A 27,980-nucleotide genomic window follows, 5' to 3' on the forward strand; every position below is an offset into this window, starting at 1 on the left:
CACTCATTGTTTTGTGCAGCACTTACCACGTCCTGACACATGTTCTGCCGAGAATGTGGTGGTATAATTTAGTGTGTCCCCACCAGGGCGAGACCCTTAGTCGTTGTCCTCGCCTCACTGACTGACCCCGGGCACCTAGAACACTGCCTGGACACACGTGGGCCTTCAGTAAATATTTGTTGAACAAATAAATGAACTTGAATGATTCCTGCCCTGAACAGGAAAAACCCCAGAAAGGGTGGAAGGGGTAGAATGGTATTCACTCGTTTATGTTAACAGACTAAGAAATAACACTGTGTTCATATTCATTCTCACTTCTCTCAACAGTCTTCTGCAGTCTTCCCAGCCCCATGGAAAATTCTGCTTTTTGTCAGAGGAGGGGATATGTGTGCATTTCCACCTTTGTTTTCCTCTCTATGTAATCTAGACAAGACTTCTAAACTGAAAAGCACATTGATATTATCCTGACCATGTTGATGTGAAGTGATTAAAAAACAGATGGGATTATGTCTGCCATGCCTGTGTTCTAGAGATATTTTGAGGACAAATGAGGTAAGGTATGGAAAGTGCTATAAAGTTATTCAGGGCTACTAGACTTCTGTCCCCTGTTGTTATATTACTACGATTACTCGGTGATAAAAATGTGGCTGGAAAGTTGAGTGGCTGTCTTTGTATCAGAAGAATTCTAGAATAATCTAGGAGAAAAATCTTATTGTCAGCTTCCTTCAAGTCAAAGAAGGATATAGTGAAAAGAGAATATATATATATATATATATGACTCACTTCTTATTTTATTTTTAATAAAAAATATAAATTATATTTTACAGGTATATATACTTATATATTTATTATGAGAGAGAGAGAATAGTTTGCTGAGCTGTCATTATCAGTAAGTAATATAGACATTCTTCAAATTATGAGCACCTGATTTGGAAACAGTCTGTACATGTCCATGATTCATTGCATATACCCTCTTGATCTCGACTCAGGAAATCCACAAAGGTGTCTAGGTGTTGTTTGGGGGCCAGAATATGGAACAATATAAACCACCTCTTTTCTGTCAAAATAGTCATGCCATGTACTGCCCCTTCTCCTTGTCTTGATTCCATCATAGGTATTCTCTTCTCTCTCTTCCTCCCCCCTCCCTCCCTTCCTCTCTCCCTTCCTCCCCCTCTCTCTCTTTTTCTATTTATCTCTCATACACACACACACACACACACGCACGCACGCACGCACGCACGCATGCACCTCTTTAATCCCTATTCTCCTTTACCTCATCTTCCAAATTTTGCTCTTTTTCCCTAAATAAAATCTTTTGTCGTTTGTGAGCCAAAACAAGTTTCCGATCACGGTATAATGCCACAGTACATGTTTTAAGAAGAAGAAAATTCATTCATTTTGATATTAAATTTGTCACAATAAAGGGCTAGTATAAATCTCTGAATACTCATCTCAAAGAAAGGGACTGAAGATTAGAGGGAAGGAGAATTTACTTCCTATTTTCTACTGTTTTAATGGTTTGACTTTTTTATACATTGCCCATATATTACTTTCATAATATTTTGTTTTGTTTTTTAAGTTATCCATGTAAGATTGTCTGGAACTGTTGTTTTTCAATTACAAATATACAAAATTTCTATTATTTTATGGATTAAAATAAACACTGTGTGCCAGCCTGAGCATCTGATCACCATTTACAGGGTCATTATCCTTTTCAAGTTCCATATACAATAACTGGCTTACAGACAAACTTTTGGATTACAACCTGTTTGTAGACTATAAAAAAAATATTGATTAAATTCAACCAATTTTCAAATTTCAGTATGAAGAGTATATGGATTATCTAGTGTCTAAACGAGAAGTTAGATGTTATAGAAGTTGTATGCTCAAGTCCATTTCCTAGTTGGCAGATGATCATCTCCCCACAGTATGATACCTACATGGTTAATCCAATGTGTCAGACATCCCTGTTTAATAAGCAGAGGCTACTTGACCATGGAAAGCAAACATTATATGTATACTATATTATATATTGTATACATAGTAAACATTATATTTTTAAATATGTATAGTAATCACATATTGTACTATATATCTTGAATATCTTGCGTAACATGTATAGTAAACATGATATTATAATTGCCTTTTCCCATCTCAATTATGTTGTTCTTCCCCTACCATAGTGAAACTTGAATCATCTCTTCATCCCACTATCTTAATATATAATTAAATAACAATGGTAATCACTTTCCTGTGATCTTAAATAGAGGTTTTAATGAGCTTATCTGAATGCACAAAATTCGCTTCCGATACTGAACACGATCGTGTTTCATGATTCAAGATACAACAGATGCAATACAGGAATGGTGGTTCTGCTCCAGTGCTGCATAGACCATTGGCTATGGGTATGGCGGGATTTTCTTTCTTTCCTTTAATGAACCGAGAGCTCTGGTTTGTTGGTTTGTCTGGATATACAGCTAAGGAGTGTTTTGCAACCACACAGGATAAAACACGCACACGTGCGTGCACACATACACACACACACACACACACACACACACACACACACAAAATCCCTGACGGAGTAGGGAGGGGCTGGTGGTCTGAGTTGCGCTGAGCCTCTCCCCACCAGTTTTTCCCATTGGCAGCAATTTTGTTTTTAGGAGCAAAACTGCATTGTTCCCTATACATCGACGGATGAATAGTAGGTCTGCCTTATTAAAAGGATATATTATTCACAGTTTCAAAGAAAGAAAAGGATCTCAGTTCAGATTTACAGTTCCCAGCCTGTACTTCTGTCATTCCACAAAATAGTAAGATGACAGAGGAAATGTTTACATCAATTTAATAGGCATTAGCTTTATTTTTCAAAACACTCTGTTTTAAAGCACAATAGACTCTGCAGTTGTTTATAAATTTAAGGTATTCATCAGTGTGAAATAATTATTTCCTTTCCCTGTTTCCTCTTATCGGAAAAAAAAATACATTTGGTCTCCTAGCAAGACACAATCCATTTTGCTAAGTTATTTGTCAGTTTTTATGAAGTGTGTTTACTATCACTGGGGCAGAGGTTTAGACTAGATGCAGGATTAGCAAGAGAATGTGACATATAGTGCTTTTGTAGGTCATGGGGTGTGTTTGGTGTGCTAGCTATCATGGATTTATCTTATCCTTGTTTAACCACTAAGCAGAAAGTGAGCCTTCCCGGTATTGTTCCATTCATATTCCACTGCACTCATTCAGAAGCCTGACACTTCCTCTGCCTGGCAGATTAAAGGGGTAGTGTGGTATCTTTTGATGATGTGCAAAACAGCTCCCTCAGTCCACGCTCCTTAGGCGACGCTAACCACTCAGAAGTTGAAATGCTCTTCATCTACCCTGGAATTAACCAGAAACTTGGTCTTATTTTCCTTCTTGACAAGTTCTCTTAAAACCATAACGAGTTTTTTTCTCTATTTCTCTTTCTCTCGCTCTTATTTTTAGTGTTGATCAGGGAGAGAAAGGAAATATGGAAACATAAAATAACAAACAGCCCTAAAGAAAAGGAAATATGGAAAACAATGAAAAACACAGAATTGTGCCTTTTCTTTCTGTGATAATCTTTCAGTAGGTGTTGTGTTGTGATGGCGATCCTTTAATCCTGTGGCTTATCTATCATCCTATTATATATTATTTTCTCCTTTATGAGAAAAGCAGTGTTTATTATCACAGGTGGGAAAACACAGAAGTAAAACACAAGCAGAGAGGTTACATTTAATCACGTTAGGCGGATTTCATATTTGCCTTTTTGCTTTCATTCCCGATCCAGAAGCCTGTAAACCAAATGAGTGAGAGGACAGACTTTGTCAGGTGCATATCGCTGAGATGGGCCAGAAGGACAGGTGCTGAGCCAATGCAATGATCAACATTAGGTCCTTGTTGGTGATATTTAGCTAGAGAGCTAAAGAAAGAATTTAGAAATACCATTGTGCTACTGTTCAAATATTTACTAATTGAACCTGGAAAGGAAAAAATGTTGGCCCCCTCATATAGAATTCCTTGTCCTTTTTCTTCTTTAAACAGTATGTCAAAGATCCAGGAGAAGAAGGTTGTTTATCTAAGAAAGAAATATGAGCTTTACTTATGGAGTTTCAGGTACCCCTAATGTGGAGGCTTCAATAAGGAAATACAATTTGGCAATCCTGCATTTGGCAAAACATTCTTTTATGTTTCTGGCCTGTTTATTTTAAGAGACAACTTACCAGGCGGGCAGATTAGAGTGTTTACTACGTACAATGTGTCTTTCATCTCTCACCGCGGCTGGGGCCCTGGCGTTAGCCGCACCACAGTGAGATGTAGGGAGGTTATTCAACAGGAGCGTGACGGTTTAAAAAGAAATGAGAAGTCAGAGCGAGCAGATACTTGGAACACAGTTTGTCTTCCAAATATTTGAACTTGTGTTGCTGCGTACTTTTTAAGTTTAACATTATTATTTGCACATCTATGAATTTTAGAACATTTAAAAAGAGCACACCACATGGACCTTCTTAGGAAAAAGCAGAAGCTTATTGGAGAATTTGCCCGGAAGGGGTAGTGCCTTTAAAGATATTACTAATTTTTATATTACTACAGCGAGTCTTTCTGATACGTTTTTGTTGTTGTCTGTTCTTTGATTTGAAGCGACCCCTCTTGTGGGAGTGAATGCAGTCTGAGAGCGTTCATTCATTTAGGCTCAGGACTCAAGTAATAACTTAGCCGTTTCCTCTCTGAGGGTAGGAGAGCTAATGAGAAACACAGATTAGGAGCCAAGATCTATTCTGAGATTAAAGTAAAATGTCCTAACAGAAAGTTGATGGTGAAATGAAAGACTGAGAACATAATTATACTTTTCTGGGGCAAAGTCTTGAATGAGGCAAGCCAGCTTGCTAAAGTTCCTATCTGTCTTCAAATAGTCACATTCTCTACCATGTAAGCATTGTGATGTAGCGTCATTATAATATTTAATGATTATACCATTTATGCAATTTGTTTAAAACTCCTTTAGGATATATATAGCCCATATCAAGAAGAATTCCAGGGTGATTTTGGGTTTGGTATAAACAGCTCTCAGGTTTACATGTGAAAGGAAAACTGAGCTTTCAATATCCTATTTTGGTTAAACTCTCTATAAAAAGCGTGTGAAGCAGTGGAATGATCTTAGCCCCGAGAACATGACCATCTGGTCACGACATAACGGCAGCAAAACTGGCCGTGCGCACTCGTCCCACGTGGGGTGACCTCCACAGCCGGCCGCTGGCGCTGAAGGGGGCTGCAGTGACCAGTCCCCTCAGACACTTGGAAGACCTACCCCCGTTTACAGATGACAAACCCGCCGGGGTAAAGCCCTCAGAATATGAGAAACATAAAGTCTGCTTTATTTAATTTCCTCTCATTTACCAAGAGTCACAATCTATTTTAGTAAATAAATTCAGGAAATTGGGAAAGCACTTTACTCCATCCGTTATGTATCAGTAATTAACATGATTGTCACGTTTTTCCTGGCTGCGGGCGCCGCTGTTGCTTACAGCTTCCCTCACATGCCTGCGACCAGTTTATAACATCCCTGGTAATGGGTGTTACTGCGTCTAAACTCCTTAAACAAACAAAACAGCCTACACGTTGTACAGAGAAGCGTACTTCCTCTGCTTTATTCATAAAGATTCCTGACCTTAGAGACTTTTCTCTATTGATTCTGGCATTCTTTTCACATAACCCTTTACACTTTTCATCCACGACTGCTTTACACCCCGGGATAGAATAAAAGAAATGATAATTCATTCAAAGGCATGCATCTCTCTCCTACTTTAAGGCCCCCCCCCTTTTTGGTTATTACAACAGAGCCCATCTTAATAGCTTCGACTGTTCACCAGGTAGAACTGATTTTTTCCTACCTTCATTAGCCACTGAGTGTTGTTTTCCATGATGTTCTCCAGCACTTGTAGTCTCTGCACAGAGTCGTCATAGTCTAGTGGTGCGTCCCTCTGCACAGCGTTCGGCACGTAGGAGCTGGAAGGAGAGCGGCAGTTGTCTGTCTCCGGCAGGAGGAAAGTGTAGCTGCAAGAACCGTGCTGAACCTGATACTGTCTCTTCCCTATGCTGTCCATGCTTTTCCGAAAGTTGTTATAGGCTGCGGCTAAGACAAGATCACAGCTCAAAGTAAAGAAAACAATCTGCCACATTCTTTCTTTCTTTTGGTAACAAGCCACCAGCTTAGCAAACTTCAAGGCACATAGACTCCCGAGTCCTAAGCTGCCCTCTCAGACACAGAGCTATGCTGCCATGGCTTAAGGTCCATCAATGAAAGTCTTCTCTCGCCTCCTTTTCTAGCCGCAGACGTGGCTTTTGATGCTGCCTTCTCTCCGATCCTGCAGTGAACTGTCAGATTGCAGCAGGCAGAGGAACCCGGCTCACTTGTGAGGGCTGTGTTCGCTGTACGGATCAGCGTTAATGCTTCTTTGTTTCTCTTCCCCCAGATTCTGTGGTGTCAGGATCCAAATCAATCACTTTCCTTTCCTTATATGATAAGTTGATAAGAGCAGCCAGACATGTGTAACGAGCTGCTCCGCCCTCCTGGCTTGTCCGTTATCTTCCTGTAGGGGGGTCACTAGCCAGGCAACAGGAAAAATCCGAGCATGATGCGTGCTGTCCAACCAGGACTAGATGCTGCAGAAACCCTCTGGGAAAATCTGATCAGTTACAGGACCCCTGGGTATTTCCGAGGCACCACCCTAATTGAGCATTTCCTAGAGAGAGCAGTGGGTCTCCTGTGTCTGAAACTGATTTCACAGTGCTAAGCTGGTAAAATATCTGGGGTGATAACTTTAACTTTAAAGTACAATGAAAGTTCCTGTTTTTCCCTTTAGGAATAAAAATACTACAAATATGTCAGGACTTTGGTTTATTTTTGTTATTACAAACAAAGAGGAAGAAGTCTTGCTCTTGTAAACTCTTTGCTTTTTCATAGGGAAAATAGTTTCATTGGTATTACTTGATTTTTGAACTATTAGCTAAGTATACAAAATTTTCATTTTAAAGCAGTTGGGTAGGAAGGTCTTGCTTTATTAAATCATGTTAGGAAGCTCAGTTTCTGAGCTCTGACATCGAATCTTTCAATATTCAAAATAAACTTAAAATAGACTGGACTGATTAATGGTCTGTTAAATTACAGTAAATAGAGAAATTAGAACTTAAATAAGAGGATGTTGAGAGAGGAACTCATAAATTCTCCTTTATTAGATCAAGATTTGCTCAAATCCCATCATTTTGTAACATATTATCCAGGATCTATTAAATCAGACCTGTTGGGTGTTGGACTCAGGCAAAGCACTTCTTTTTAATTAAGCTCTAATGTCCTCATCTGTAAAATTCAGGAATTGCCTTAACTCCCAAGATTTTTCTATTTCAGTTCTATGGCTCTGTAAATCCTCCAGGTTGCTTCCTTTAATAACTAAAATTTAACACTTCAGAGGTTAACAACATGCTAACTCACTAGCCAGAGGGTACACGGGGAAGAAACTTGGAGCCTTTGCCGTGGTCTGTTTGTATCTCAGTGCACAGGATTTGTTCTTCCCAGGCAGTGGTAGCATTTCTGTCACACTGACCTGGTAGACCTCGTCTACCCATGAAAGCCAGTGTCACTCTCTATCATATAAGATCAGCTTTTAGAGGATTAAAGAATTATAATTTTAATTCTCGGGTGGATGTGGAATGCTATAGTGAGTTCTGTGTTCCTGGAATGTGTTTTCCAGAGACCTAATTAGACCTTTAAAAACATCCTTCCAAGGGGCTGGCCCGGTGGCATAGTAGTTAGGTTCGCGCACTTCACTTTGGTAGCCCAGGGTTTGTGGGTTCAGATCCCAGGCGTGGACCTACACACTGTTCGTCAAGCCACACTGTGGCAGCATCCCACATATGAAAAGTGGAGGAAGATTGCCGCAGATGTTAGCTCAGGGCCAATCTTCCTCACACACACAAAAAAAATTCCCAATTAACCTAGGCTGGCTCCTAGGTTATCTCTAAAGCCAGGGTTCTTAACTAGAGGTCCACGGACAGAATTCTTGGGGTCCATGAACTTCGACGGGAAATAATATGTCTTTATTTTTCACCAAGCGCTCACTGAAATAGAGCCTTTCCTTTAACTGTGAATAGGTCACAAACAACAGTGGTCAGTATCTGTGGCTTTCTCATCAATAGGAATCATGGATGTTTTGTATGATATCTCAAGCTATCACTTGCACTCAGCACTACATTGTTATTAGATCCATCTCTAGATCCTGTTGGTTAATATCTGAATAAAGCAGCACCATGTCGTTTTCTGAGAAGGGGTGCATGGACTTCACCAGACTACCCGAGGGTTCTGTTGCACAGGGAAGCTACAACTCATGCTCTGGAAGAGCCACATAGAAGAGGGTATTTGATCCCACCATGATTCTGGTGCGTGGTTTCTGCTAAAGGAACAAACTAAAGAAAATACACCCATTGAGACTATGAACTATACAGGAAAGCATATAGGCTTGACCATCAGACCTGTGTTAGAACCTGGTTCACTGAGCCCTGAAGTAAACGCTTGACTTTTCCAAGCCTCAGTTTCCCCACTCGTAAAATGAGATGATTCTGTCTTTGTAGCGCCTCTAGGATTAAAATGATGCAGAATAGTAAATGTTACTTAAGAATATTAGATTCCTTTCTTTTTCGGTACTTTCCATTAAGTGGAAATCAATTGTTCCACCATCAAATATTATAACTGGGTTATTCTCTGATTGAATGTGATGCGGTAGCATAGGGCACAAACTTTTTCTTCTAAGTTTATTCCCAGTTTGAAAAAGCATATTATAAGGCATTAATATTGCATTTGTGGGTTTTAAAAGTCATTCATCTGCCTTCCAGGCAAATAGGGTGGTTTAAAAAGAAGCTGCAAGAAGAGGATGTACCACAAGTACTTCTCATCTGCCGGTTTTGTATCAGACACTCTGTGGCACACTAACAATAGAGATTAATACGAGGGGGCTTCAGACTTGAAGAAGCTAACAGAGTGAGGGAGAGAGACCCGTAAACTAATAGGATGTGATGAGAGGAGGAATTGTGAGAACACACAGAAGGAAGACAGTGTTGCTTCCAGGGCGCTGGTCCTGCAGGCATTGGCATGGATGCTCCCTTATCCATCCGTCCACTCAGGGTCAGAACATGCAATGAGCAGCTCTTCATAGGTTCCTAAATGGAAATTGTTACCGGAGAGTCGGGGGGAGGCTCTGGTTCGACCAGGGGTGGGCAAAATTCTTCTGTAAATGGTCAGATAATAAATATTTTCGGCCTTGCAGGCCATACGGTCTGTGTTGCAACTGCTTAACTCTGCTATTGTAGTGTAAAAGCAGCTGTAGACAATCCACAAACGAGGGAGCCTGGCTGTGTTCCAACAAAGCTCTATTCATGGGCACTGAAATTTGAATTTCTTGTAATTTTCACATGTCATGAAATATTTGTCTCTGGATTTTTTTTCAACCATTTAAAAATGTAATAACGTAAAAACCATTCTTAGCCTTTCAAAACGCACCATGGACTGTAATCTGCTGACCCCTGAGTTAGAACTAGGAGAGTCGGCCGGGGGGATGTGACGTGGTTGGTGAGGCCACTCTCAATGCACAGCCAATGTAAACAAGGACCTCTCCCATGCCTCGGATCACGGCATGGCTTCTTAAAGAATTGAGAAGCATGAGCCAGGCTGGGGAAAAGGGACTTAGGAAAGGGGCAGGAACGTTTGCCCAAAGAGAAAGTGCCACTTTGAAGCTGGATCTAAAATGCAAGACGAGGAAGATGAGCTAGGAGAGCGGACTCCAGTGAGGAGCAAACATCACCCTGGGCAGGGCCAGCCGCAGGCAGCACACGCCAGAAGCAGAAGGCGGCACATTTGTTGTAGTCAGAGCGCACGCTAGGCTGCAATGACTGGTCACGGAGGAAACACAGAGAAGATCTGCAAGTCCACCGCGGCCAACGAGGGGGAGCCAGCAGGAGACCCTAGAAGGAGGCAGATCTGGGCGTGTAGTCACATGAAGGAGGATGGGGCTGGGATTCTGCCTGTGGCTGGCTGACTGAAAGTGCGGACAGTCCACCCTCCTGCCCTCACTTATAGACAGGCCTGCTATAGTCCTTTAGTAAGCCCCACACAACTGGCCTCTGTGTGAGGACCACCACCCCAGCCTGGGGGCTTGGAGGCTAAATGCCCCAGATCCTTGGCTCCTGAGTGAGGCTTGACTGTGGTTCTCAGGACTGTTCATGTTGCAAGAGAATCTTGAGTTTTCTTCAATGACTTGCTGACAGGATAGCTAAAGGCAGATGAAGCCATAAAATGAGAAATATTATGACAGCCTTCCCCAAAGTCGCCTGCCTGCCCAACCAATATCTTTTTTCTAACGGTTCTGCCGAACAGCTGTGCGTGGTGCTGTTTATTTTGTTAACAATGTTTGTTTTCTCCCTCATGCTGTATGTTATCAGCTGAAATTTCGGAGGCTCCCGTTTGTTCTCTGTAGAGCTGTCTCAAGTTCTCCTTATTCTTCGCCATGAGGAGGTAACTCCTGTTCAGTGGCACCAGAAAGACCACCTATTCCCTGAAAGGAGTCAGCATGACAAAGAACTTTGACTTCAGTTTACCCTGTTGCACAAGAGCCTTAATGTGTGGGAGAAGCCAAAAGACCTTCCGTTGGTTGTGGCCTCCCCTCCCCTCCAGAAATGTAGGTCCTGTGGATGTAGATCTGTTTCTGTCTGGATCCTGGAATCTGATTGACCACAGCCTTCCAGAGGCCCCCGGTCATCCAAAGCCGTCTGTGAGACTCCCTCACACATTTGGCTCTGTTTGAATGGTGTCCCGGGAAGCCAGAAACCAAAAGAGGATGCCATCATTAAATCAGTGCAAAGCAGGGCAGCCCCCAAGCCATGGATATCCAGATAGAATTTTCAAGAAGACCCATGTGACTTCTGCTATTGTCCTGTGAGCCAGTTCAATATTCAGTATTTAACTGGATAGTTATATTGGAGAAATCATGAGTTGGAAGTGGGACCAACTGGCCCAGGGAAGAGAAGGGACATTGCTTTCTGAACTATTAAAATCCCAATAAGTGTACGTGGCAAATACATTCTTTGAAAAGCCCATACCTAATTGGAAAATACGTGGAAAGTACTGAGACATCCTGAGAGGCACATTGATCTCCTGCGTTCATCGCGTGTTTTGTGCTGGAGTCTTTTTCCATCATATCTGGGAGGGTCCTCTGGAGTGGGTGGGTCTCATGCCTGCTCGAGTCACTATCACCCAGCACCCAGCACAGTCTCCATTCATCATGTCATCGCTGCCTGCAGGCCTGGGAGTTGGTGACTGGGGCAGGCTTCTTTGGCCAGCGTGGCCTTAATTTTTGGAAAGTGCTGTGTTGGTGTAAGAGGAACTCTCAGTACTGAAATACCTAAGAAGTGAAGCTGCGGACACTGTTTGGACTCTTGGCCATTTGCAGACAAACGGGCACACTCAGGACTCTCAGGCGCCTGGCACGCTGGAGCCAGGAGGGGCTCTGGAGACATCTTGTCCATCTCTCCTCCCTCCCTGTCCCCAGCCTTTTTAAAATTGGCCAAATAAAATCAGTCCACATGTTTACATCCAACTCAATGCTCTGTGTACAGGGAAAACCGTTAGAAAGTTCACTGGACATAAAATTGTTGCTCAAGAAAGTTGTTTTACTACTTTTCTTCCAAATTGTATGCAGTAATCAATGAGAGCTAAAGAAGAAGCTACAACTGGCAAAAAAAAAAAAAAATTCAGGTTTCTGAAAGCAGTCTCCCTCCCTGGTGATTCCTTTATAAGCTACATGGAAAATCTCTATTTCTCTATTTCTGTTCCGTTTTAATATATGCTGAACTGAACCTGAGGAACCACAAATGGAGTCCTTTTGTAAAAACTTTGGTGTTACCTCTCTCTGGAGCTACTAATCATGTTGAACTCATATTAAACCCTGAACCTGGAATGCTGTGAAAGATCATTCCCAGCCATGGGACTTCAAAAAAGTGCTAAAGGAAAAGCCCCTTAAAGTTACGTAAAGACAGAAGAAAAGGAAAATCGGTGTAAATATAAACACACACACATCCATGGAAGGTAGGTTTTGCCCCTATTATGGATATGGAAATCAAGGCTCAGTGAGGGCAGATGACAAGAATTCCATCAGCCAATCCCATGTCTGTGCCTTTTTTTTTTTACATTAATGGTGATGAATTTAAGGAAAATTTAAAGCAGTAATTTTTTACCCCGATTTTAAGACGGCAGAACTCAACCTTCTTTGGAGAGGATCGAGAATCGCTGTCACGTACTGGCCATCACTTCTGTGCAGCGCAAACCCAGCTACAGAATCCATTTCACCGCCAAAGACTTTGTGTGGCCTTTGGTCTTCCTGAGCTGGAGCAGCCAGGTCACGAACGGAGCCACGACGCACCTGCTTCAGTATCCTGGACCTATGGCGTCTGTTAGCGGGGAAGGTCCCATCAGAAGTGCACGAATCGGGCTGGCCCCGTGGCTTAGCGGTTAAGTGCTCGCGCTCTGCTGCTGGCTGCCCGGGTTCGGATCCTGGGCGCGCACCGACGTACCGCTTCTCCAGCCATGCTGAGGCCTCGTCCCACATACAGCAACTAGAAGGATGTGCAGCTATGACATGCAACTATCTACTGGGGCTTTGGGGGGAAAATAAATAAATAAATAAAATTATAAAAAAAAAAAAAAAAGAAGTGCACGAATCAATTCAGCAATGAAGATTTAAAATCAAGTAGTTACCTACTGGCTTAGGATAGATTCTCTGGAAACCCACCATGTTATCTAACTGCATCAGTTAAGCTTGATGCATACATTCTAGTTACATTGTCAATTTTCTGGCCTTAACATTTTTTTTCTGCTCTCTTTGCCTCTTTGATTTCATCCAATGTAGATAACTGGAAGAGTATGATGTACCTTTTAAATTATAAACAGTTTCTGAAATGAAGTGTGATGGCTAGTTGAGCACATTTCCTGTCCTAGTTGCATTAAATATATTGAGCATTTAACATAAAATAGCTGGCCCGTTATATTTAGAGTACAAATTCAACGTCGTCCGCTTAGAAAGGGGCATTGGCCCCATAGAATTCACCTTTGTAGAAGGTGAGGAAATGTATATTTTGTTAAAATAAGTATCTGCCTGCCAAAGGAGGAGAAAGAGCCCTTTGCCAGATGTGTTTTCAGTCAATTTCCTTTCCTGGGAAACAGCCATTTCCCCTGCATTACCAGTGGTGTTTTCATTCGTGGAGCAGACAGAGTAAGTGCAGCGCATTAAAGGACAGAGGCCCCGATAGCATCAGCCTTATCTGTGACAATTATCTTCCTTGCAGCTGTGTAACTTCTGTCTGACAGCGAACCGTAGGAACTGTGTGTTAAAGTTAGTATCGATGGAAGAATCAGAGTTGATAACATTCACGTGGCCTCTCAGGTGGTTGCCCTTCTTATTTAGGTTAGTTCAATTAAAAAGGTACTAAATCCTCCTCATTCTAGCTTATCCGAGTATTTCCTGTGAGGTGCCGTCTGAGGACATTTAGAAAGGACTTTACAGTTGGCACTCCCACGAACCCCACAGCATCTGCTAAAGAATGTTTGTTTTTCAAAGCCACACTGTATATAATGTGTAACCTTAAAGACATTAAAAGAAAAGACTTTTTGTTTACTAGAAACTTGGGAAATATCCAAGTGGCTGTTTTTTTTTTTTTTAAGATTTCATCATGAATTCCCTGAATTTTTAGGAATATCTTAGTTTATGTAATTCTCCTGTTTACAAAAAGTTATCTCGGATGCTGTTTGATTTTTAAATATTTTTGTTCTCTAATATTTTTATGGAATATTTTATCTTCCCATCAAAAAAAATGCCTAAAAGGTCGAGATACAAGTCATAACTTTAAAAAGGCAGAGGGTGAAATTCTAAAACAATAGGTGAGTGCATTAGCCTGATAATATTTTTGCCAGTAATTCTGTGTCCTGTTTTTTCCCTGTAGAAAAAAATGCTAAACATTTGCTTTCAGTGGATTGATGTCACTGTTTACTGTTTTACGAATGACCGACGTAAAGTCAATAAAATCTTTCCTTTGGCTAGGACGATATTTCACTAGCGATTTTGAAGTGGGCTTATGAGTTATAATTTTACATTAAATCTTCCTAAATTCATTTCAACAAGGTTGTAAAGAATTCAAACTCTATTGCTTCTGAAAAATGTGTCTAGCCTCTTTGTCATAACCATTTATCTACATTTCTCTGCGAATGAATTTTCTTTTGAAAATGGCTTAATGCCATCTAAATTAATCTTTGTTTAATCTAAATGTATAAAGTTTTTATCTTAATTATTGAGAAACCTTTTAAAATAAGACAGATAAAAATGTCATGTGTGCTATTTACATTAAGATATATTATCTCTCTTGGTTATAGGTTAACATAAATAAAATTGCTTAGGTCAAACAAGTAAAAAAAATAAGGGCACATGACCCCCTTTTGGCGTTCCCATCTGTCAACTGACTTGATATAAAAAAATCTTCCTGTGGGAAATTAGGCTTGATTATGGAGTAACATGTATAAAAAGTCATTTTTGAGGAATGATGTATAGTTTTTGAAGAATTATATTAGAAGTATAATAAATAGTTATGCATAAAAGGAAGTGATGTTTGCATTCAAGGGTATAAAAATACTCCCTGCCCGTATTGCTCCTTCGTGAATCTAAGTATGTTTGTCTGCTGAGGATTCAAGCTTTTTCTAATAGTCTAATGTGGACACACTCCACTTTTTCTCTTAAACCGTTTCTCAAGCAATTTCTTTGATATTCCATTAATAATAAACTGTACTTCCCCCAAAATGTTCCATTTCAGAGAAAGGGTCTAAATTCAAAGAAAGACTGATACAAAAGAAAAAAGGAAAGGAAGTAAATTGTACCAAGGCTGTAAAGAGAGGACATTTATAGCAGTATTAAGGTACCTAGTTCCTGGCATCTGTTTCCCTCCAGAAAAAAATTTTGACAATGGTTTTTGAAAGCCCTAAAACTATTCTAGTAGAATATTTAGAGAAAAATAATATTATTTACTTTTCCCCAAAATCCTGATGCATATCTCAGTGACCGTTTTTATTTATAGGTCCAGAAGTCTCGCTTCATTACAGTAAAAATTAAAACAAAGCACAGCAAAAACCTGCTAGAGATGGTACCTCTCCCAGAAGGCAAATATCAAACCCCCTTGTAACACTCGCCTGCTCCCTCTACTGGTCTCATACCAGGTTACAAGCAAAACTATCCATGTTTTTTATTCAAGTCATTGGTAAAAATGATATGCAATTCAGGACACAAATCAATAGCAACTAATGTACAACTTGGAATGCTTTCATTATAGTTTAAATGCAGAATAACACCACACCATATGTAGAAGTTAAATGCCTACTTAGGAGCACACACACACACACACACACACATACACACAGTAAAAAACATTTTTAAGAATTCGTTTAGCACACACAGAGCCAGAAGCTATTTCTGCATCCTCTGGTGATCAGGCTACTACTCGATGAGTTAGGCCACACTATGGCTAAGGTAGAAAAAGTAGAGGCCTGTGCTGTCTGTCTCGGTAAGGGGTGAGTTTAGAGACCTGATCCTGCTCGTAGCAAGTGTACTACAGTCTAAAGAGGTAGATCCTGGGGCCAGCCCGGTGGTGTGGCGGTTGGGTTCACCAGCTCTGCTTTAGCGGCCCTGGGTTCCCCAGTTTGGATCCTGGGTATCAACCTACACACTGCTTATCAAGCTATGCTGAGGCCGCGTCCCACATACAGCAACTAGAAGGATGTACAACTATGACATACAGCCATCTACTGGGGCTTTGGGGAAAAAAAAGGAAAAAAGGAGGAAGATTGGCAACAGATGTTAGCTCACGGCCAATCTTCTGCAAAAAAAAAAAATTAAAAAAAAGCAAATTTGCCTATTATTAAAAAAAAAAGGAGGTAGATCCACATGCCGACACACGGGGACAGTGCTGTGACAACCTCCCTGGTGATCCTGGTGCTACCGAGCAGGAGCCCAGCATGAGGAGGCTCCTGGGTGGAGATATGTCTGAGTAAACACCAGGAATACTTTCAATGATTGATGAGATCCAAATGTTTTACTTATTTAAGAAGGACCTTCTCATCCCTTCCCCAAAATAAAGACCGAAAGTGAAGGAGATTACATTCCAGGCAGAGAAAAACTTGTGCAGTAAATACGCGACCGTGGAACTGAAGGGAAATTCACTGTGTAATTGAGGAAAGAGTGCAGGGGAGGTGGTAAACCTGGAGATTCCATCCTGAACCTGCTCCTGGAGAGTCCCCTTCAGGCATGTGGACTTGACCCTGAGGGACTGCATAGCCAAGGGAGTGCTTTCCACAGAGAGTGGCCTAATCTGATTTTGAAAGGCCCCTGGAGTGCTGTGTGGGGGAGAGGGTGGAAGAAAGTAAAATTAGAGAGAGACCTGAAGACAAACAGGTCAGATATTAGGGTGGCCGGTGTCAACCAGAGCTTGGGAGTATTTAAGAGGGACAGTCAATAGGACTTCTAGGTGGATTGGCTATGAGGACTCCTGTAATGGGATGGGTCTGGTATTGGGACTGACTCCTCCACTTAAAACAACTAAAAATGCTGGGTAAAATAATTTAAAAATTGTTTTAAAAGCATCAACAAAATGCCAATAAGAAAGTATCAGGCCCAAATTTAAGTGGAGGCATGAACCAAGTGGAATATTAAGGTCTTGCCCTCACGGCCTTTGGCAAATCTGAAAAACCTGAACCTCACGTTCAAGGCCTGAGCAGGTGGGGAGAGGGGATAGAGGCCCACAAGGTGGAGAGTCTGAGGCGCTTCCTTCCAGGAAGCTGGGGCCCCAGAGGACTCCACCCAGTGTGTCCAGGTGAGGCAGAAGTAAACCTGTTGCACCCCCAGCCTCTGCAGAAGAAGGAAGAAAATGTACCTGATGTCAAGCACATCAGAAAGGGGGAAACCCATCCCAGAGAGTTGTAACCACAAGCTCACCCTTTTTGGTTTTACAGTGCAAATTAGCTGGTTGGAAAAAACCTCAAGCCATGGTGAATTTTTAAAGTGGTTCTAGGCTGGTGCTGTTAACCCCTCCCCATGCCCCAGTTTTGTGGCAAATGTGAATCCTTTCTGAAAGAATGCACCTTCATCATAGATCTCAAAAAATTCCTGCAGATAATTTCCCAAGGAAAATGAGCAACTCACAGACAAAAATAAATGAGCATATAAGAACACACAGTACCATTAGCAAAAGTCAGCAGAAAGAAAAAAGAGCCAAAACAGACTGGCAAGAACTTTACATATGGAAGGTATCAGCCACATTTTATAAAATAACTGTCCTTTCCGTATTAGTTTCTCAGGCTGCCATAGCAAAGTACCACAAACTTGGCAACCCACAACAACAGAAATTTATTGTCTCACAGTACTGGAAGCTAGAAGTCCAAAATGAAGGTGTTGGCAGGGCCATGCTCCCTCTGAAACCTGTAGGAGAATCCTTCCTTGCCCCCTCCTAGCTTCTGGTTGTTTGTGGGCAATCTTTGGTGTTCTTTAGCTTGCACAAGCATCACCCCGTTCTCTGCCTTTGTCATCATGTGGCATTCTCCTCCGTGTGCCCTTTGTCCTTACATGTCCCTCTTCCTATAAGGACACCAGTCATATTGGAGTAGGGGCCCACCCTACTCCATTATGACCCATCTTAACTAGTTACATCTGCAGCAACCCTATTTCCAAATAAGGTCGCCTTCTGAGGTAGTGGAGGTTAGGACGTATCTTGTTGGAGGGCACAGTTCAACCCATAACACTTACCATGCTTAAAGATATAAAATAAAATTTTGAAAATACCTAAAGAGGACAAAAAACCAAAGAAGAAAAAAGCCTTGTGGGTTTGAAAAGAAAACTTATAGAAATAAAAAATACAATAATTGAAATTTGTAATTTGAAGATCATGTTTCACAAAAGATTAGACACATCTGAAGATCCGAAGAGAGACTCACAGAGCTGAAAGATGTTAAAAGGAGTCATCTGAGAATACGGCATGGAGAGACAAGGAGGTGGAGACCAGGAAAGAAGGTCAGACACTGAAGGACGGAGGGAGAAGGTCTAACTGGAATTCCAGAAAGAGGAGAGAGAGTGAACAGGGCAGATGGTATTTATTTGAAGAGATAACAGCTGAAAAGTTTCCCAAAATGATGAAAGACACCAAGCTACAGATTCAAAAAGCCCAATGAATGACCAACAGAATCATAAGAAGACTAGAAAAAGGAGTGAGAGGAAAGAGTCGAGCGTGAATGATCCTCCAGCTCCTGGCCTGGGAGCTAGCCGGATGCATGGTGATACAGGAGAGCTAGGAGAGGGAAGCCAAGCAGGGAGGCAATGGGTACACCTCTGTACAACTTCAGTTTTAACTGGTTAGGAAACATCCAGATAGAGATTTCCTATTGAATATGTGGGTCTAAATCTCAAGAGAATGATCTGGGCTGGAAGCACCAGGACCTATTTTCAGTGTCAGCCTTGTTAAGTACTCTTAACTAATATTAAATAATATATGAAAATAATGAAAAAGAACAACTACGTAAGTTGCATAAATCTTAACAATCTGGGTTTTTAGATCAAGTTAAATTGCAGATTGCGTCCATCCTCTAAATTTCTGCTCTAAGAGATAGATAATAATAGTAAATAAAGATCCAGTCTGATCAGTAAAAAGTTACTTTTTAGTGTCTATGAGATGTTGCAAGTGACTGAAAATAAAATAAAATCTGTAAGATATAGTCATTAGCATGGTAACTTTTTATAAGTTTGTCATTGCTTTCTTTTTTTTTTTTGTGGGGAAGATTAGCCCTGAGCTAACATCCGATCCCAATCCTCTTCTTTTTGCTGAGGAAGACTGGCCCTGGGCTAACATCTGTGCCCATCTTCCTCTACTTTATATGGGATGCCACCACAGCATGGCTTGACAAACGGTGCGTCGGTGCATCGGTGCACGGCTGGGATCCGAACCTGTGTACCCGGGCCACCGAAGCAGAGCGTGCACACTTAACTACTATGCCACCTGGCTGGCCCTATAAATTTGTCCTTTCTTTGAGAGCTTTTGTTATGGTTGAATTGTGTCCCCTAAAAATTCACACATTGAATTCCTAACTCCCAGTACCTCAGAATCTAACCTTATTTGGAAATAGGGTCATTGCTGATGTAATTAGTCAAGATGAGGTCATACTGAGTAGGGCAGGCCCCTAGTCTAATATGACTGGTGTCTTGATAAAAAGGGGAATTTGGACAAAGGCACGCACACAGAGAGAGAACGCCACATGAACAGGAAGGCAGAGAGCAGGTTGATGCATCTACAAGCCAAGGAATGCTGATGATTGCCGGAAACTACCAGAAGCTAGAAGAGAGGCCTGGAACAGATTCTTCCTTATAGCCAGAAGGAAGCAACTGTGCTGTCACCTTGATCTTGGACCTCTGGCCTCCAGAACTGTGACAGAATCAATTTCAATTGTTCAAGCCACTGAGTTTGTGGTTCTTTGTTATAGCAGCCTTAGCAAATTAATACAGCCTCCACAAAAATTAGTAGTAGGAAGGGAATGAATATGTTGCTGCTCTGCATCCTCTACCAAGCACTGTAATCATTTGGCTGTTGTGCCTCCGCTCAGATATTTTAATGATAACCCTGAAAAACCTCACTTTGCAACACTAAAATCGTTTCTTAGAAATCGTAAGGCTCTTGAATGGCCGCCGTGCTTGTGTAAGACTGTCCTTCATGAAGGCCCCGCGCAACTGTTACTTCCTCTGGGAAGCCTCCCTGTGTCTCTGCAGGAAGAATGGAGCATGCCAACCTCACGGATGGCCCTGCACCTGTCCGTACCTCTATCACAGTGTTGCTGTGAGGTCTGTTGATAACGGCTCATTATCTCCACTAAACTGTGAACTCACTAAAACCTGCGCCCATGCTTTATTAGATTGCTGCTGCTGTCTGTTTTAAGATGACGTCTGTGCATTCATCTCAGCAGCGCCTGCTCAGGCAAAGACAATGGCTTACAACGATGAGATAAATCTGAGAAATGCCAGTGCAGGGATCCCATTCTGCAGAGCCATTTATCTCAGCTGCCTGCTGTGACAAGGCCCCCTTCCCCATCGAGCCTAGAGTCTTGCCATTGGATCACACTCTGGACGAGTTGCAAGATACTGCTTTCTGTCCCAGCCATCTGAGTTTCCTGTTGTAGTGGAGGTGACCAAGAGTCTGTGAGGTGGTTGCAAGCCTTTGGGCTAATTAAGTCTTTTCTAAGTAGTTGGACGCCTTTTCCTCGGACCATCTGGATTGCTTGTACCATGGTCTTATTTGGGGGCTCCTGTTCTTTAAACTGGGGTGTTGCTGGAGTTTTCTCATTGGGCCTCTCTCTTCTTCTCGCCTCATTTGCTCCGGAGCCTTTGAATAAAGCCACTAATATAGGTAAACAGCCCCGAATTGAGTTACATTATCAAATGTGCAGCACGTGATACAGAATAGATTCCCCAGATAAACACATTCACAGATGTTGAATGTGCGAAGCATGACTGAGTCTCTAATAAACATATTAGAACTTACGTCTAAAAGAAACTGTTGTCCTTCAAGATAATTTTTTGAGACTGTAGACGCTTACTCTGCTGCCCCTATAGTCGAGATACTTTTAGAACTCCTTTTGGACAACGGCTCAAAGCCAAAGTGCTTGCATTTGAATATCCTCCGTGATGCTACATTTTCACTCTTTAAGGGCAGAATAATTTTTATTATGCCCCAAACTGCAGTGTTGTGTTAGGTTTAGGAGGTGACTAAACACAGAACTCTATTATAATCCTATTGGTTTTCAGTGTTGTTTCCTTTTATTCAGTCCAACAGATGTGAAAGACATTGTGCTAGTTGTAAAAGAAATGGAAATTATGGAATTATTGAAAATCTTATAGTCTAGAAAGATGTCTAGATGATTCTCATTAATTTCCCCTGCAGGATCTAAGTGATCCAGAGCCTAATTAATCCAGAATCTGTGTCTTCCACCTGCCTCCAAAGTAGCTCTAAAAAACGTCCAAGACTGGGTGTCATGGAGAACAAGGTCTCTTTCATGTGTGTACCCTCCCATGAGATAGCAGAATATCTCCTATATTTAGTGAATTGGGAATGGAGGGTTTTCCTGCCTTGTCTGGGAGAGCCTCACTCACCCACTAGGTAGATCAGAAGTGAGCTTTCCTTTCACCAGCAGCTAAAAATACCAGCTTGGCATGGTTTCCTGGATACCCAACTATCCTGGAAAACATTTGGACCATGATCTTTGAGAAGAGTAAGTTTGAGCCACTGTGAAGGCTCATGGGAGAGGGAAAGGGGTGGAAATTCTTTCCCAAACCGGTATTTCTAGGAAAACACTCAGCCAGAACCTGCAGCTGTTCGGTATCCAATATCATTTCTAAACAACATTTTAGTTGGCAAAAGAAAAGTGAGAAAACAATAAGGCTTGAAGCCTAAAACTTTGGGAAACCCCTTTCCATAATGTGCTTATTTAGAGCTTAAAAATATGCCTGTTTTCAGAACATGAGAGCTAATATCCAACTTTTCTAGTCCTGTTTTTTTTTTAAGATACACTTTAAATATTTTCATGATTAAAAGAGAAAAATACTTCTTGATCATTTTCTAAACATAATCTAAATCTCATTATGTAATTGGGTTTTTTCCCTTTCTTTTTCAGAATAGACTATTTCATTACTACCAAAATGCCAGTAGTTTGGAGAAAATAGAAAAAATAGAATCAAATGTAAGTTAGTCAGCAAGTATGTATACTTTGCAAGATGTATACTTCGGACGTCTGTAACCCAGGGATGTTGTCTGACAATTTCAAAAGCTCCGTTGTCCACAGGGTAAGCAGACCCATCTGAAAGCTTCTCGGTGACACACATGGGCTCGTTCAGGGCCTGAGCAAATATACAGGGGAAGGGGAAGCCAGGCAGATCAACATGCAAGTGGAGTGATACCTTGTACGATTCCAACTCAGACGCTGGTCTCAGCAGAGCTCATTCTAGCTCGTTTGAGATCGGTTAGATGTTGGAAGTACAGTTTGGCTTCCCTGGCCCAGGGACTCGATTATTCCTAGAGCTACTTCACGGAGTCCATGGGTTTTATGCAGAAGTGGCCCAGAAATCCTAGCAGCTGCCCAGCACCCCCAGAACAAACGTGGGAGCCGGATAATCAGGTCCAGGATGTTTCAAACCAAGACACAATACCAAGGCTCTAGACTGAGGTCGTTTGCATATTATCCTAACTGAGAAAATAAGATAATGAGATGGTTTTAGAAAAATTAGACGAATAAGCAAAGGGCACTGAGGGTGCCTCAGAAGACTGGAAACTGCCCCAGACAGAGCTGCCTCCAAGGGTCAGAGAACCTATTTCATTTCCTTGAAAACCCACTCAATATCTGCCTCTTCCATCTCAGCCTTGCCTACCTGCAGCCTATGCTCTCTCCATCTGTTACATGAGAATAATTGATGTTGCTCTGGAGAATTCAGTGATGTTGGCAAAGTACCAGGTGCAGTGTCTGGTGCACACGTTAGTGCCCTTCCTCCATCCCATTCTCCACTTGACTAGTTATCTAAGAAAGATCACCTTAATGAATGAGACATTGTAGATCCATCCCCTTGAGAAATGACGGCAGTCAGCCCTCCACTGGGTCTGACTTGAGGTGTTAAACCATCTGTCCTCAACGTTGGCAGAGCTGAACTGTCTCTCACCCTCTGATTAAATCATGTCCATCAATAAGTAAAGTTTTCTTCTTGGGCTTCTTTATGAAAAGTGCTATTTGTATAATTAACAGGTAGCATTTTGGGTATTTAATTCATACTTTTGTTTTTGTTATGGTGGGGGTCAAGTTAATCCCTTAATTCAATGCTTAATGTATACACGATGTGGTTTGCATTTTACCCTGACTGAGAAAATAAGAAAATGAGATGGTTTTAAAAAAATAAGATGAATAAGCAAAGGCACCCAACTTCTCTCCCTGTCCCCAAAGCACATGTCACCAGCAGTCACAGAAAGGATTGTTAGTTACAAGCGAAGGAAACTGTTGCTTTCTAGTTTATGTAGAAATGGAATTCATTGAAAAGATATTAGGTAGTTCAAAGCATAATAACAATAATAGTGAGGCTAGGTAGCGGAAGCCACAGCCACAGTTCCCACCCAGAACTGGCCTGGTGAGGTCTTGCTTCCCCCTAAGCAAGCGGGAGCCACAGATTTGCAGCCAGCACCACCAGCCCTGAGCTGGGAGACTGCTGCCAATATCAGCACGTTTCTGCCCCTGCCAAGGAGCATTGGCCCATCCCTGCTTCTCGCGGTCACTACGTCAGATTCTAGCCGCTAGGTAAGAGGGTCTAATTGGCTAAGTCTAGATAGCTACCACCAAGTGAGCTGGGAAAGTGAGAATCTTGCATTTTCAGGCTCCGTGGTAGGAAGGCAGCTCTGCATCCCACCAAGACTCACGAGGTGGAGATTGTCCCAGCATGCAGTGGTGCTCAGATGCCAGCCAACCACAGACAAAGGTCTCCCCCATCCTACTGAAGTTATGTGACATCTTCCAATACTTCGTAAGTTGCACTATAATTCAAACATTAACAGGTGTTGAGTTGAGTGTGAGCACTTTCTCGATTCAGCTTGTGGCCCTTTATCGCGTTAAACTGAAAGAATCTCAGAGTTGGAGAGAGACCCAGAAAGAGCCCTCATTCACAGATGAGACAACGAAGATACGGGAAGGCAAGGTGACTTCCCCAGGGGTCACGATGCTCCTAGTGAACACAGCCTTCTGATGCCTAGTCCTGTAGATAACTGTGCAGGTAATACATTTGTGCATTGAGTGTTATTGACTCAGAGTCAATAACTATATTGCTTTTTTAACAGGGATGGATTTGCTACTTGTGTATACTTGCTATCCTGGAATCCAATGCCCCTGTGCTATCTGTAGCTGTGAAACGGAGAAAAGCAATTGAACTGTACGTGCAAATATAACCAAGAAGAACACAAGATGAGGCATGAAACAGTCATTCCCTGTCCTCTTAGTTTTCTTTTTGATCGTTAGCATGTAACTTAAACATCAGAATCTCATGTGAAAACAGAACAATGTCTTCTGACAGTTCTTACTAGACATCCTTACAAGAAAGTTAGGAATTTATATGAAGAAAACACCCCAAACTGTGTGTGGTTAAATGTTTAATACATTAAATGTAGTTAAATATTTAGTGACTTTCCATAGTTCTGGGGAAATTTTAAATTATATTGGAACTTTTCTAAACTGGTTGGCATTGGCTAAGAGAGGACGACTGTATTTGTTTGTTTTTAATAATGTAATGTCCTACGAACTCAACACCAGACCTAGAACACAGATGTTGCCTCTGTGCCTGTGTCCCATATGCCCACAGCCTGCCTTCCCTGCTCTAAGGACACCACTGTCACGATCCTTGTCATTCGGGCCTGCCATGGTATGGCTCTCTCCAGCCTTTTTCTTCTCTACTCTCTCTTCATCACAAACACTGTGTTTCCAGGAAAACGTGGCTCTTCCCTGTCACTCTGGCATTTGTTCCTACTGGTCTTTCTTAGAGTCTTTTGCCCAGGTGGGCTTCTCTGTTTCCAAAGCCTTCCCCATCCCTTAAGTTCTGCTTATTTTCCATGAAGACCACTTCCAGGGCCAATCGGTGAAAATGTGACTTTTCATCTTGGCATGCCCCACCCTGGCTGGCACGGCACCTGGCTGGATATTAGGTGCCCAGAAATTTGTTGAGCATGATTCATGGAGAAAGGATTGCGACAAATGATAACTGACGGACTGCCTGTGAAAGATTCCTCAGGTGTTATAAATATGCACAAACACGCACAGATATTTATTGAACATATTCCATGTGCCCGCAAGGCACTGGCTCCATAGCGGTGAATAAAACATACAAAATCCCTGCTGTCAGGACATTCATGTGGCATTACTGTAGTGGAAGAGATAAACATATATGTACGTGTCAGAATGATAAGTCTTGGGGCTGGCCCGGTGGCGTACTGGTTGGGTTTGCACGCTCCCCTTCAGCGGCCCAGGGTTCGTGGGTTCAGATCCCGGGCGGGGACCTACATACCACTTATCAAGCCATGCTGTGGCAGCGTCCCACGTATAAAGTAGAGGAGGATGGGCACGGATGTTAGCCCAGGGCCAATCTTCCTCAGCAAAAAGAAGAGGATTGGCAACAGATGTTAGCTCAGGGCTAATCTTCCTCACCAAAGAGAAAAAAGAATGATAAGTCTTGACAACCAAGTGAAGCTGGCTAAAGGAATGAAAAGTGATGGAGGTGGGAGCTGATTTCTATGGTGGGATCCCCTCAAGTCTCTCAGGTGAGATGCTTGAGTGAAGGACTGGAGTGAGGCACGTGGGGAGTTCTCAGTAAAGGAACTGAAGTCTTACTGCGGGAGGAGCAGGGTGCTGGCTGGCAGAAAGCTGGGAATAAGTGAGATGGTAAGAAATAAGGGCTTTGGGTGCAATTCCTACATTTTATAGATAGTCTTAGAGTTATCTTGAGCAGGTCATCCTGTGGAAAAGGCCCATAAGCTAACTTGACCCCAAACAGGCGATTGTGTGCAGCGTCATTGTCTTGGAGTCCTTTTTCCTCTAGGTTGTTATTGGGGTTTGTTTGTTTGTTTGTAGCATTACCTTCTTTGGCACTTTTTCCCTAAATTTTGAGTTTTTACTACTTCAGGTGTGTGGACTGTGTGTCACTTGTGTGGACACACATCGAAGCCCTCTCTCGATGTTTGTTGTATAAACTTGATCATAAATACTTTGAAATTCTCTCCAGTCGGATGGATGCATTGGTTATTCAGCAAGACTTGCTATCTGTCGCACCATCTCTAATCACCTTCAAACCCTTCTGAAGTTCCTGCCATGGTCACTCCTTGAACTCTTGCCAATTCCCAGGCTTGTCTGTGCTTGAAACCCTCAGGTTTGTACAGTGAATTTGTAACCAAAAATTACAAATTGAACTCAGAATCAGTACACACTTTTTTAATACTACAGAATTGGAAGTTCAGGGAGGAAGGAACTTTAAGTTCATCTGAGATGTGAATGCCTCCTCTTCCTAAATGTTTGTATTCATATCACCATCTAGAGTTTAGTGAAGCATGAAAGGTTAGAACTTAGTGCAAACAAGTCACCCACAAAAATATTTCAACTGATTTAAGAGACACAGCAGATGGAGATTATTGTTGAAAGAACTCTTACTAGACTAATTCTTTTTATTTTGATCTCTGCTTATCCCAAGCCTTTTGCCTGCATGTGCTGATACACTCCAAATCTACAATAAACTTGTTACCAGAACACAGTTCATTCCAGCCCGGACTCTTACAGACCATTTTAACTGGGGGAGGACATTTTTTTAAAAGGTTATCTTATAAAGCATTTCTCAGTGTTGGCTACAGCTTCACTTAATCTTTTCCAAAATTTGACAGTACACAAAGCAATGTGTAGTGACTTTTTAAAGTGACTTGACAATGACACGGTCCTGTCCAGCTTGCACTTTCCAAATCCAGTCGTATTCTGACAAGATGCAGCTATTTGGGGAAGCCCTTGCGTGCAGACACAGTTCTGCTAAACAAGCTGGGTCACACCGTGCCCCCAGTTACACAATTGCCCGCATTTGATTAACAGATAGCAAAGCAGAGACAATCTCAGAAGTGCCCAAATAAAATATAGGAAACTTCCTGCAGAGTCTAATTGGCAGATTTGATTAATAGAGCCATATGGATCATTAGATAACCCCTCCTCACCCCACCCCACTTCCAGCATTCTTGGCAGCGCTATAGGAATAATATTTTATAAGTATAAACCATCCTCCAGCAGTTCAGTTTTGAGTATTGGGGGTAAAAGTGTATTTTTCTAATATTTTCAGACTAGTACACCGTGTCTCTGTGTTCTGAATTTTCCTGTGGCAAAAAAAAATGTTTTATCAGCATGGCAAAGAAAGACCTTGTCCCTGGCTGGGACCCCTTAGGAACAGGAGTGTGGGTTTAACCAGCTCATGTCCAGGGTAAGATACAGTGTGAGTGACATGTGGAGAGAGGGCTGCATCCACCCGCAGCAGCTGCGATTGTCCCGTGAGTTTCCTGTTTAAAGGAGACAGTTCGGGTGAGTGCTACAGGGAAGTCGAATCTGACCGTGGTCACCGCAGCTGGAAGTGTGACCTGGCACAGCCACAGCTGTCTGACAGCCCGTCCCACAGCCACCGGCGCGTCTGAAGTGCAACGTTGCAGCTGGAGCCTCTGTCTCCCCAGGTTTTACTTTTAGCAACTAAGACACGTGATTAGGATGTCTTCATCCTAGAGTTCTGGAACTTCGGGTCTGCCTTTATAAATGTCACAAAACAAGAGAGCACTGTAAATATTTTTTCTTTCATGGAAATTTTTTTGTGACATTAGGCGTCTTTCATCTCACTCATTTTGGCTGGATTTCCTTGCACACTTAAATATCCCTCCTTCTATCTTGTCCATAAAAAGAGAAAGAAATTACATTTAACTGCTGTTTTCTCCTCTTTATAAAATAAAGCCTTATGCCTGAACACCTGGGTCTATATTTTATTCTTTACGACCAATTATGCCGTGGGATTGCAGGACAAATTTTTTTAAAAAACAGTTTCTGTAACACCATTCTTTGAACAGTTACTGAGTATCTGCCACATGCCAGTCGTGGGGTTTAGGAGTACACGCATAATTTGAGTTCTGACGAAGAGAACACAAAATAAAGGCAAACAGGTGGAAAAGTTCAGGGTATCGATGAGATGCCCTAAGCCTCAAGTCTGGATCAAGGGACAGAAATAAATCTGAAAGAGGATGACTGAACGCCAAGCCTTAGGGCT

At 42.0% G+C, this 27,980-nt stretch overlaps 2 protein-coding genes across 8 annotated transcripts in view; one reads left to right on the forward strand and one right to left on the reverse strand.

Moving 5' to 3' along the window:
• Positions 1-6,260, reverse strand: part of ANGPT2 (angiopoietin 2) — a 52,827-nt gene extending 46,567 nt beyond the window's left edge. The window contains exon 1 of the mRNA XM_058524912.1: positions 5,910-6,260. Within this exon, the coding sequence (XP_058380895.1) occupies positions 5,910-6,197 (288 nt within the window). The 5' untranslated portion in view covers positions 6,198-6,260. The remainder of the gene's footprint in view (positions 1-5,909) is intronic.
• MCPH1 (microcephalin 1) overlaps positions 1-27,980 on the forward strand; it is a 245,714-nt gene that overhangs the window by 166,297 nt on the left and 51,437 nt on the right. Inside the window, exon 13 of one of the 7 annotated variants that reach the window (XM_058524903.1) lies at positions 21,803-21,935. The exons of 5 other annotated variants lie outside the window; for them this stretch is intronic. In XM_058524903.1, the coding sequence (XP_058380886.1) occupies positions 21,803-21,877 (75 nt within the window). In that variant the 3' untranslated portion in view covers positions 21,878-21,935. Of the gene's footprint in view, positions 1-10,506; positions 10,591-21,802; positions 21,936-27,980 lie in introns of those variants that run through there. One more of the 7 variants, XM_058524904.1, reaches the window with a different exon arrangement.

The sequence above is a fragment of the Diceros bicornis genome, chromosome 29 (genome assembly GCF_020826845.1).
Source record: "Diceros bicornis minor isolate mBicDic1 chromosome 29, mDicBic1.mat.cur, whole genome shotgun sequence".
Taxonomy (NCBI): Eukaryota; Metazoa; Chordata; class Mammalia; order Perissodactyla; family Rhinocerotidae; genus Diceros; species Diceros bicornis.